Source organism: Molossus molossus, unplaced genomic scaffold (genome assembly GCF_014108415.1).
Source record: "Molossus molossus isolate mMolMol1 unplaced genomic scaffold, mMolMol1.p scaffold_m16_p_18, whole genome shotgun sequence".
NCBI lineage: Eukaryota > Metazoa > Chordata > Mammalia > Chiroptera > Molossidae > Molossus > Molossus molossus.
In genome coordinates, this window is record NW_023425353.1 from 60718368 (window position 1) to 60730444 (window position 12077).

The 12077-nt window shown below is 45.1% G+C and overlaps 1 protein-coding gene across 4 annotated transcripts in view; it reads left to right on the plus strand.

Annotated features, from left to right (window-relative positions):
• Positions 1 to 9994, plus strand: part of TCAIM (T cell activation inhibitor, mitochondrial) — a 29000-nt gene extending 19006 nt beyond the window's left edge. For all 4 annotated transcript variants that reach the window (XM_036266835.1, XM_036266834.1, XM_036266833.1 and 1 more), the window contains 5 exons: positions 1822 to 1919; positions 2181 to 2272; positions 5551 to 5783; positions 6742 to 6873; positions 8588 to 9994. In XM_036266835.1, coding sequence (XP_036122728.1) covers positions 1822 to 1919; positions 2181 to 2272; positions 5551 to 5783; positions 6742 to 6873; positions 8588 to 8828 — 796 coding nt within the window. In that variant the 3' untranslated portion in view covers positions 8829 to 9994. The remainder of the gene's footprint in view (positions 1 to 1821; positions 1920 to 2180; positions 2273 to 5550; positions 5784 to 6741; positions 6874 to 8587) is intronic.
• The last annotated feature ends 2083 nt before the right edge of the window (positions 9995 to 12077 follow it).

Below are 12077 nucleotides of genomic sequence, written 5' to 3' on the forward strand. Positions count from 1 at the left end.
CCCACTCTGCCTGAACAAAAAATGGAAACATGTCCTGGGGTGAGGATTAAAAAAAAAATTTTTTTTAAATAAGCTTTTCTGTGGCCGGTGTGGCTCAGTTGGTTGGGCAGCGTCCTGTGTCTGGATTCGATTCCGGGTCAGGGCACAGGCCTGTGTTTCAGGCTCAATCCCCAATTGGGAGAACATGCAGGAGGCAGCCAATCAATGTTTCTCTGTCTCATTGATGTTTCAGTCTCTCCTCCTTTTCTCTCTCACTAAAATCGATAGAAACATTTTTTTTTTAAAGAAATACTTTATTTTAAAATATTGTGGAGAAATTTCTCAGCTTTAATTCTTACTATAGTAAATGTCAATAGATGTAACCCACATAAACAAAGGCTCTTCAGGGTTCTCAGTGTTTGAAAGTGCAGCGGGGTTCTGAGACCCAGGCATCTGAGGACCGTGGACATGATGCTTCAACAAATGGAAATACTGTGACTAGTGACATTGTTTCTAATTCTAAACAGCCTGTATGAAAGACCATTCATTAATAGGAACAGCATTTAGTAGCTTTATCACAATGTTAATTCTTTTTTTTTCTTTATTGATTCTAGAGGGGAAGGGGGAGAGAGAGAGAGAGAGAGAGAGAGAGAAACAGCAATGAGAGAGAACATCGACCAGCCGTCTCCTGCACGCCCCCCATTGGGGATCGGGCCCACAACCTGGGCGTGTGCCCTGTCCTGGAGTCGAACTGGCGACCTCTTGGTACATGAGTCGACGACGCTCAACCACTGAGCCACACTGGCTGAGTACAATGTTAATTCTTTAAAAGTATATCTTAGTTCTTCAGTCGTGGGTTAAAGAAGAATTTTAAGCCAATTTCATTTTATCGGAAATGGCTTTATGAGAATCAGGGTTCGGATGAAAGAAGAACCTACGTTTTTCGAGAGCCTGTTTTGCACACCTTGCTCCTTCTCATCCATCCTCCTCTGGGTTAGACTGCCGGGGCACAGGAAAGATCCGCACTTTGCATGCAGGAGAGAAATCTTAGGAAGGCTAGAAAGCAGCTTGTTCACGGTCACAGAGCTAATGAATCCCAGAATTAGAATTCAAAGGTAGGTTTTCTGACGCGCATAAGACTGTGCTCTTTACATTTACAGAGCAGTGCCACTGTGACATCATGTGAACGTCAGGTTCCACTTCATCACTAAGATCTAATGTTCATGTGTAAAATGAGCAGATTATGTGGTATCATAAAAATCACTTTTTTGACAATAAGGAAGAAAAGAAGGACCTGATAAACCTAACTGGAATTGCTAATTGGAACTTAAATCAAAAACGAACATAGAAACAACATAGTGTACTTGATTGGTTTTGTTGTTGTTGTTTTGGTTAATCCTCACCTGAGGATACTTTTTTCATTGATTTTTAGAATGAGTGGAAGGAAGGAAGGGAGGGGAGAGAAAAATAGAAACGTCAATGTGAGACACATCGATTAGTTGCCTCCTGCATGCGCCCAGACCAGGGCTGGGGATCAAACCTTCAACCCCAATACATGCCCTTGACTGGGACCCAAACCCACAACCTTCGGTGCATGGGCCAGTGCTCTAACCACTGCACCACACTGGCCAGGGCGTATTTGCTTATTTTAAATTTCTGAATTCCTGAACACAAGTAGTAGTATTTTTACCCTCTGGTCAACAATTCATTTTCCATTTGGTTGGGTTTTGAAATATGAGCTAGTTTTGAAACGGGTTGCATGCGTGCTGAGCGCTGGGGGTGAATGCATGCCTCCGTCAGGGGTGCCGGGTGTTAATGCGCCTGTGTGCTCTGTTGGACCAGGTGGCAGCGGAGCTGGGGCCTCGCCCATCGCTGTAGCCAGCTGCATAGCCTAGGCCGCTTAGCACAGCAGAACTTGGAAACCCTTAAAAATGCAAAAGGTAAATAATTTTCATTTTCTTTTAAAATATTACTTAGCTTCTATATACACCTGTAAAGTGTATGGGGGAACTACTTGTGAAAAGTCTTTTCAGATATGACTTATCACAACTAAATTTCCAAATCTGTTCATTTGAATAACTTTATGCTTTTACTACATTTAATCCTGAATTTATCCACTAAATTCAAGTAATTGTTTGCACAGTGCTGAAAGGATGAAGATTCTCTGGACAGTGACCAGAGGGTTTGTGTTTTCTTATCAGGGTGTACAATAATATTTACAGACCGTTCTGGGATCAGTGCAGTAGGCCATGTGATGCTGGGAACAATGGATGTTCATCATCACTGGACAAAGGTAAGAAAAAGCTGACATGCAAAAACATCTCTGATTTGTCCTCAACATACTTTTGTTTCAAACGATGCTATTATGTCAATGAACTAAAAGAAAATGTAATTGTAATTACAGCTCTTTTCAGATCAGGTGCTTAGTATCATGTAGTTTAAAATACTTAGAAGACTGATTCTTAAGTTAGTTTTTATAGTCTTTTCTGAAGCATTGCCTAAAGGCCTGCATTCTGTTGTTTTGTTTTGACTTTAACAGATTTACTGCAGTATAATGGCTGCAACAAACTGTGTGTATGTAGTGTGTATAATTTGATGAGATTTGACATATATAAATATACCCGTGAGACCACCACCACAGTCGAGATGGTGAACATAGTCGTCACCCACAAAAGTAGCTCATGTCCCTTTGTCAGGCAGCCGCTCTTCCATCCAGCGCCCTTTCCTAGCTGACCACTGGTCTGTCACTGTAGATCAGTTTGTATTTCTAGGGTTTTATATCATTGGAATCACAGAGTATGCACTTTGGGGGGCAGGGGGTACCTGATTTCTTTCACTTAACATAATTTTGAAATTCCTCCATGCTTTGGCATGTACCAAGGAAATTATTCCTTTTTATTGCCACAAAGTAGTATTTCATCATATAGATGTACCACAGCTTGTTTGTCCACTCCCCTGTCAACAGACACTGGGTTATGTCAGTTTTAGGCTATTAGAAAAAAAGCTTCTATGAACATTACCTACAATTGTTTATATGGATATATATTTCCTTTTCTCTTGGGTAAATAACCAAAAGTAGAATAGCTGAATATGTTAGAGTATTTTAACTTTTTAAGAAACTGCTGGCTCTTGCTGTGGTCATGTTTCATTTTAGCCACTCTAATAAGCATGCGGCACTGGCGCCCTGTGGGTGGAATTTGCATTTTGCTAATGACAAATGGCCTCTTTTCATGAGCTTGTTTGCCATCCACATCTTCTTTGGCGAAGTATCGGTTCAAATCAAATATTTAATAGAAAATATTTGCAAACCACATATCTGTCTAAGTCTTTGTATCTAAATATATAAAGAATTCTTAAAACCTAACAGTAAAAAACAATCCAACTAGAAAATGGGCAAAAGACATGAACAGACATGTCACAGAGGAGGACAAACAGATGACAAATAAGTACATGCAAAGATGTTTCACATGATTAGCCCTAGGGAAAGGCAGATTAAAACCACAATGAGATATCACCTCACACCTACCATAATGGCTAACGAGAAAAGTGATGACATGACCAAGTGCTGGTGACGATGCAGAAGACTGGATCGCTGGTTCCTTGCTGGTAGGAGCGGGAGCCCGTGCAGGCCCCTGGAGGAAGTACGGCCGTTTCCGGGAACGTTCCGTGCTCGCCATGTGGCCCAGCAGTGGCACTCGGGCACTCATGCTAGGGCAGTGGGAAATTATGTTCACACAGAATCCTATACACAAATGTTCATATGAGCCAAAAACTAGCCCTGGCCTGTTTGGCTCAGTGGTTAGAGCATCGGCCCTTGGAACAAAGAGTTTCAGGTTCAGTTCTGGTCAAGGGCACATACCTCAATTACTGTTCGGTCCCCAGCCCTGGTCGGGGTCGTGTGGGTGGCAGCCACTTGATGTGTCTCTCTCACATCCATGTTTCTCTCTCTCTTCCTCCCTCTCTCTCTCCCGCTCTATCTGAAGATAAATGAAAAAATGTCCTTGGATGAGGATTCAAAAAAAAAATGTTCTTGGGTGAGGATAAAAACAATGATAATAAAAAAATAAATAAATAAATAAAAAGTGTAGTACAAGGGATGCTTGTGGTGGAACTCGTCTGTATCTAGACTGTGGTTGTGTCACATAATTCTGCATGTGATAAAATTGCACATAGTTAAGTAACACACAGAGAGTGCAAGTAAAACTGATAAAATCGGTAGTGGTGGTGGCTCGTGTCGAGCGCCGTGTCTGGTGGTGGCAGTGTGCTCTAGTTCTCCACGGCGCTGCCCTGGGAGACCGAGCAGATCTGTGGATCTGCACCTACCCCCAAATAAAACATTTTTAAATGTAGTAACTGTTTATAAATAACCCATTGCGAGAAAAATGGAACAAGTAGGTAGAAAATTACTTTTCACAGTGTTAGAAATGTATTATAAATCATTTGTAGAATTTTCATACTGCTATTGTTTTTATTATAGCAGAGTTTTTAATGCCTTCCAACACCCCTGAAAGTTGTATGACCACAGCTTTCTGTATGAAATCGAAGTCCTTTATGTGGCCCAGCCCCAGCCCCTCTGCCTCTCCAGCCTCTGTTCTGTCCACTGACGGGCATGCCGTGTTCCGGCCACACAGACCCTTGCACAGGCTCCTACTTCCTGCAACCCCCGCCCCCGCCACCACATGCCTCTAACCTTCTCCACACCCTAGTTCTCTTTTCAGATTGGGCACATTAGACATCCTCAGAAACCTTTGCTTGACCCACCTCTGTGTCCATTCTCCCTGCCGGGTACCTAGCCTGCTGGATTCGGGCTTTTATTTTGTGTCCTTGCAACCCGACTGTGAGCCCCTGGCAAGAGGGACAGACTCTCGTAATCCAGGCATTTCATGAGCCCAGTTTAGTGCTCAAGTACATGGTAGGTGCTCAGTGGTGTCTGTCGACTGCGTTTCAGTTAATGGAGTTGAATTAAAGTAAATTCTGAAGAAATAGACTTGGAGTTCAAATATATACACTTTAGTTCTAAAACCCTTCTTTTTTTTTTTATCCTCACCCGAGGATATTTTTCCATTTTTTGTTCAGATAGAGTGGGGAGGGAGAGAGAGAGAGAGAAACATCGAGTGGTCACCACCCGCACGACCCAACCAGGGCCGGGGACAAACTGCAGCCGAGGTACATGTCCTTAGCAGGAACCGAACCCGGGTCTCTCTGGTCCGTAGGCGGACGCTCTACCGCTGAGCCAAACCGGCCAAGGCTAAAATGCTTCTTTATTATATCACTTAACCCTAAATATCTAACTATCAGTACTTAGGACTTATTTTTATTTGGAACATATTTATATTTTTCTACAAGCTCTTCAGTTTCTGTCTAAAAATCCTAAGATCTAATGCGGTTTGTTTTGATTATTAATATTGCTAGCATTACATTAAGTCTCTTGCTTATCGCTGACTTGAACTTTTCCTTCTAGAAAATAATTACCTTGTTAAAATATCTCAGTACCATATTTTGGAATCCTAAAATTGAGTTATTGTAACATAAAACTGAATATTTCTTTTCCTGTTTTAAAAAATCCTGTAGCTTTTTGAAAGATTACCAAGTTATTTTGACCTTCAGAGGAGGCTGATGCTTTTAGAAGACCAGATAGGCTGTCTTCTGGGTGGCATACAGGTGGTTTACATCGAGGAACTGCAGCCAGTGCTGACGCTTGAAGAATATTACTCTCTTCTTGACGTCTTCTACAACAGGCTGTCGAAAACCAGAATACCTTTCCACCCTCGAAGCCTGAGCGGTTTACAGATGATTCTCAGCAGGTGCGTACCTAACCAAACATGACTGTTCTTGATTCATGTAGATGAACTGTTTTGTATTTCAGAGTGTGACTCTTCAGAATTAAAGAAAATAATGTCACGGCATCTGTTAGCAACTCTCTGACACATTGGAAAAGCTAACATGAGAGAGCTAAAGGATTGAACCTCTAGAACATTCTGTGCATATATTGCCACTTACAGGATGAAGTCAGACCTGTGGAAAACTGGACAGGATTAAATGAATGTTAGACAATAGTCAACACTGTTTGTGCATAGATGACATATATTGTTTTCGAGGCACTGTTCTTAGAGCTTAAATGCATTGTCTCTTCACCATGAAATGGGTTACTGTCCCCTTTTGACAGATGGGGAATGTCACAGGCTAGGGAGTGTGCAGTCATCCTGATAACGTGTGCCTCTTCAGACCCAGCAGAACTGTAAGCCCTGGCTGGTTTGGCTCAGCAATTAGAGCGCCCGTGGACCAGAGGGTCAAGGGTTTGATTCCTGGTCAAGGGCACATGCCTGGGTTGCAGGTTCGATCCCTAGCCCAGTCAGGGTTGTGTGGAAAGCAACCAGTCGATGTGTGTCTCTCACATTTTTTTTACATTTTTTTTTTTTAATCCTCACCCAAGGTTATATATTTTTTTATCATTGACCTTCAGATAGAGCTGGAGGGAGAGAGAGCTGTTTCTTTCTCTCTCTCTCTCTCTCTCTCTCTCCCTCCCTCCCTCCCTCCCTCCCTTCCTCCCTTCTACTCTATCTAAAACTCAGTGGCAAAATATCCTTGGGTGAGGATTTTTTTAAAAAAGGAAAAAGAAACTTTAAGTTAGTTGGGCTATACTTTTAGGATGGATTTCCTTGATGAATTCCTTTTCCATGAATCAGATTCATAAAATGTTTTCTTTGGGGTGGACTGGGGATGGAGGGATCGATGGCTGTGCTTTCATGAGTGTCGTTGCAGTGACAGGTACGCTCCAAGCCTGCACGAACTCGGGCACTTCAACGTCCCGACGCTCTGCGACCCGGCCAGCCTGCAGCGGTTCATCCTCAGCAGAGCCCCGCAGGCGCGAGAGAACCTGAAGCGGAAAGACGAGTGAGTGCGTCCGCCCTGCCAGGTCTTGTCCCCCAGTTCTGGCGAGCTCCCAGGTGTTCAGACGCGGACACGTGGACGGGAACGCTCTGCTGAACGGAGGAAATTAACTGACTGGAGGGCCTTCCGTGTTTATTTCTTCCACCTTGTTCTGCAGGGATTGGCTGTGGCTGTTTTCTAATGACTAAATTACATTACCCCCACAGGAGCAGTGTTCAACAGTAAAAGAATGGTTAATAATCTTGACACTTACATGTCTAGAAGCAGACATGTGCAAGACTGCGCATCTGTCACTGATGTTTGCAGAGGACCGTGGCGCCCAGCAGGCGCTGGAAGAGGCCCCGGCAGGGCGCAGTGCAGACAGGCGCGCACCTGTGGGCGTGCACGCAGCTGTCAGAGGCGGGGTGCTTAAACTCTGTTACATCTTTAAAAACCAGCCCTGGCCGGTTTGGCTCAGTGTGTAGAGCGTGGGCCCACGGATTCCGGTCAAGGGTTCGTCCCTGGCCCTGGTTGGGGTCCTGTAGGAGGCAACCAATCAGTGAGTCTCTCACGTTGATGTTTCTCTCCCTCCCTCTATCTGAAGATAAATAGAAAACTGTCCTCAGATGAGGATTAAAAAAAAGACGACACATGTTGTCAAAGGAGAGAAAGGTCAGCCCCTGGGCGTGCCGGCCGCTCCCTGCAGTGCAAGAGGAAGAGTGTGTCCCCAGCCCCCGCCCGTCGCGGGCTCCCCGGCACTGCGCCCCCTTTGCTCCTGCTTTCCTCTGGGCGTGAGTGTAATAAAGCAAAGAAAGTACAAGGAAAGGCAAAAAACCATTTTGAAAATAGGTTTTGAGTTATTTGCTACAAACAGTAGAGGCACCAGCACAGCCCGGGAGAGACCTTCGCCAGGGCTGCCCTCTCCGGGCTCGAGGCCCCTCCTGGGCTGCCCCCGAGGGGCAGAGGACTGAGGGGCCCTCCCGATTGCAAAGGTGGCGGCCCAGGGATTCGGGGGACCCTGGGATGAGACCAGAGGCTTCTCTCGGAAGGAGTGGGAGCAGGGCCCTGCCCTGGGGTGTGTCAGGTGTGCTGGCCACACAGCGTGTCTTTGCACTGCCAAGCCAGACTGCCCAAATCTCTGTTAGAGCGAGTAAAAAAGCCCTTTTCGCTGTTGCGATCTGGGGATTGAATCACTTGCCAGATCACATCCATAAGCACTTGTGCCTGTGGGAGGAAGGACCGAAGACACTTGCAGCCTCCTTGAGTTGTTTCCTTCCCCGGAGAACTCCAGCCCTCGTGGAACAGGCAAAGGGGGGGAGTGATAGGCCTGGAAGAGGGAGAAGAGGTGGTCCTGGCCTCAGGTGCCTGCCACAGGGCTGTTTATGTGGGACTCTAGACGCCATTACTGCCCAAGGGTCCAACTCCAGGCACTGAACCTGCTCAGCTCTGCTTCCGTCACATGCTCTCAGCTGCTAAGAGCTTTTTAAACAATGTATTAATTACTTTTACCCTGTTACTTCTACAAAGATGTAACAGATTCTTTCAGAGAGCTGTGTGGGAAATAACAGGTACCGCATGATAACCACTGACGTGTCCTCGAAGCATAATGTGGCTTTTGTGGACACCGTTTTCCGTTCTGTGAGTAGAAAGGTAGAGCCCCGGTATCTAAAAATGTATTTTACATTTCATGTTCTTTTATTTGCTTGTGGCTATACTATTTTTATTTTCGATCTAACAGGTTAAAGGTTATTGAAAATGAATTGATACAGGCCTCAACGAAGAAATTTTCCTTGGAAAAGTTTTATAAGGAGCCCAGCGTTTCTAGTAAACAGATGGTGGACTGTTGCAAGAGACTCCTGGGGCAGTCACTGCCCTACCTGCAAGGGATGCACCTCTGCGTCTCGCACTTCTACTCCGTCATGCAAGATGGAGACCTCTGCATTCCTTGGAATTGGAAAGATGGAGAAGCCGTTAAATAGCACAGGGAACTGGATTATTTTTTAAAGAGATAAGAAAGAAGCTGTTAAATTAAACTTATTTAAATCCACAGTTTACTAGGACAGTATTATTTACCTACTACAAGAACAAAATTTCTGACTGCTGCTTTGAACGTAGACCTATTTTTAAAAATGAATTTCTGCTGGGAAACTTGTTTTAAAAAGGTTGTCTTCCCCATCTTATGGTGTTTCTTATCTGATTGGCAAGACTAAGTAAAAAGCTGTTGAGATGAAAGAACATACTTGTGGTATGTAAGTGAGGGATCTACAGATTTATAGATATATATTTTTATATGAGCGAATGTGTGTAAGTATGCAACCCAATTCAACATGCAACTTCATGGTCACATCCCATGTATCAGTACACACAGGTATTTTGTAGCCAGTATGGGCAGTTGATGTGCAAAACAGAAGATAGATGGGTAGCAAAATCTAGATAACCAAACTTTGCCTAACAGAAAGAATAGAAGGAAAAAAGCAATTGAATTAATATATGGTATTGAACATCTTCAGTGACAGAGAATTTAGTTTTAAACCCGTAAGTTTTCTTTCCCATTGAAATAGTGTAACTGTAGCATGAAACCAACAGACAGCCTGTCACAGTACTTCCCCTGTGAATTTTTCGGAATAATTCAATGAGGTGACTCATTTGTTACCATGGAAAACACTACCCAGAAAAATTCTTGTTTGTTTCTCAAAGAGTCCCAGCAAGTAGGGTCAATTGTAACATGGTCCCAGCCATTCAGGACTTTGTCAACCCTCTGAGCCACCCCGGTCCATGGCCTTGGGAGGTTCCTGCTGTCACAACACAGCCAGCAGCACAGGGCTTCTCTCTGCAGATACTTCTCTTAGGCTGTTTGTAACCAGGTCCAAAACCTCTCCCTTGTTTCTCAAGAGGACACGGTAGATCCTAGTTTGGGACACCATTTCTGTGGCTCTTACTGCAAAGGAATAAGGGATTTTTTCCACGGTGCATTAGGAAGGAAAGATGTTTAAAACCATTCTTGAAGTATACTTTAAATTCATCTAAAACACTGGTTATTTAAACTGTTTAAATTCAAATATGTGTTCAAAAGTAATTGATTTGTAACTATTAGAGTGTATGTGAATCATCTCTTTTAACCTGTGCGGAATAGCTGTACTTAAATTTTTTTTCTAACATAACAAATGTTTCCAGAACCAAATTATGGGAGTGAAAATTCCTTAAAGGTTACAAAAGAAAATGTATTGGAAAAGTAGGTTTGGATTATGGTATATCTAAAATCATTAATATGTTTTGAATTGGACTTTGTCTCAGAACTCATTGTTACATAATAAATAATATATTAATCAGATCATTGTTTTCTCTTTTTATTCAGTTGTTACTATTTCAACATAATAGGAAAGTACATAAATTGGTGGCCTGTACTTGCCTGCTTTGACTTCTCTCCCAGTGTAGCAAAAAGCAATTCTGGCCCTGGCCAGTTTGGCTCAGAGGTTGGAGCGTTGGCCTGCGGACCAGAGAGTCCTGGGTTCACGTACCTCCCCCCCAAAAAAAGGGAAGAAGAAGCAGTTCTGTCCCAGCTCAAAAACTGGCCCAGGATCAGGCCCCTCTAACTACAAAGCCTTCAGGGTAGAAACTGGCTCCAAACTGAGCTCCAAACCCACCCTTCATAGGACTGAGAAATGAGCATGTTCCGTTTGAGTGCTCGCAATGGGAAACTTCCTCAGTAGAGGGCGCTAGACGGCATTGCAGCAAGGGCCCTCCTGCTGGTCTGGAAGCAGTTCTGGTCAGAAGCCTGGGGTGACAGCATCAGGTGGGAACCTCCCGCCATGGGCTGAGAATACAGGGCCCTGGCTGGGCTCCGCGGCCCTCTCGACATCCTGTGAGCTGGCCTTCTGCTCGCGTGACACCCTGACTTCCTCTGCTGGTCCACAGACCGACCATCAGCTGATCTGCCTGTACCCCATTTGTGCCCCAGAGGGTTGCTTCCTGCTTACCCAGTGACTGGAGAGCCATGACCCAGACAATCGAGCCAACCTCTCTGCCATCCAGGGGGCACAACCATACCTTTTCCAATGAGGCCTGAACACCAGTCCTTGAGAGGGGACCCCCTTCCATGACTTTTCTTCCTTAGGGGCTCTCCCTCAGCCCTAGAGTACCATGTAGCTTTATTACCTCTTATAGTGATTCTCTTATCCAAGTTTATCAATGTTTCTATTAATCATCCTGTTTATGTCACTGTGTGGTTTGTGTCTTCTGCTGGGACCCAGCCTGATGCACGATTCAGCAGGGCCCCCAGCCATGGGCATGAGTCCAGACCTGGCTCCAGGGTGCTCCCAGCTAGAAGCCCAGGTGCACAGCCTGCCGAGTCCTGCTAGCGTGCTGCTCGTTCATTTAAGAAACAGAATTACTGTCCGGCCAGTGTGGCTCAGTTCACTGAGCGTCATCCCATGGACTGAGAGGTCCCGGTTCAATTCCCAGTCAGGGCACATGCCTGGGTTGCAGGCTCGATCCCCAGTAGGGGGTGTGCAGGAGGCAGCCAATCTGTTTCTCACATCAATGTTTCTCTCTCTAAAAAAGAAATAAAAACATTAAAAAAAAAATTTTTTTTTCATTATTGAGTTCATCCTTAGTGCTGAGATAGAGCAGCCCACCTCTTCCTCAAAGTAGAGTGCGTGGGCCCTGGCTGCTTTGGCTCAGTGGTTAGAGCATCAGCCTGGGGACTGGAGGGTCTGTTTCGGTTCCCGCTAGGGCCATGTACCTCTGTTGCAGTTTGTCCCTGGCCCCAGTTGGGGTCGTGTGGGTAGCAGCCACTCAATGTGTCTCTCTCACATCAATGTTTCTCTCTCTTCCTCTCTCTCTCCCTATCTAACTGAAGATAAATGCAAAAATGTCCTCAGATGAGGATTTTTTTAAAAAAATCTAAAAAAAACAAAACAAAACGTAAAGTGCATGGGGTTTGGGACACGTGTCTCCCTGGGCAGCAGCCTAGGTGTGTCCTGGAGGGAAGAGCCCCCGCAGTCCTGTTGTCTGCATGACTGGGGCCTTGCAGTGTGAACCAGCCTAGGCACAAACTGGCAGGTGAGCAGCATCAGGCTACACCAGGGAGGGCGGCATGAAGGCCCGGAGGTGCTGAGCAGGAAGGTGGACTGGAGCCCACGGCGGGCTTTCGGGACCTGGCGAGCCCTGGAGAGCCCTGCTCCGCTGTGGCTCCCGCTCCCCTCCCAACCAGAGCCGGTGCACAGTCA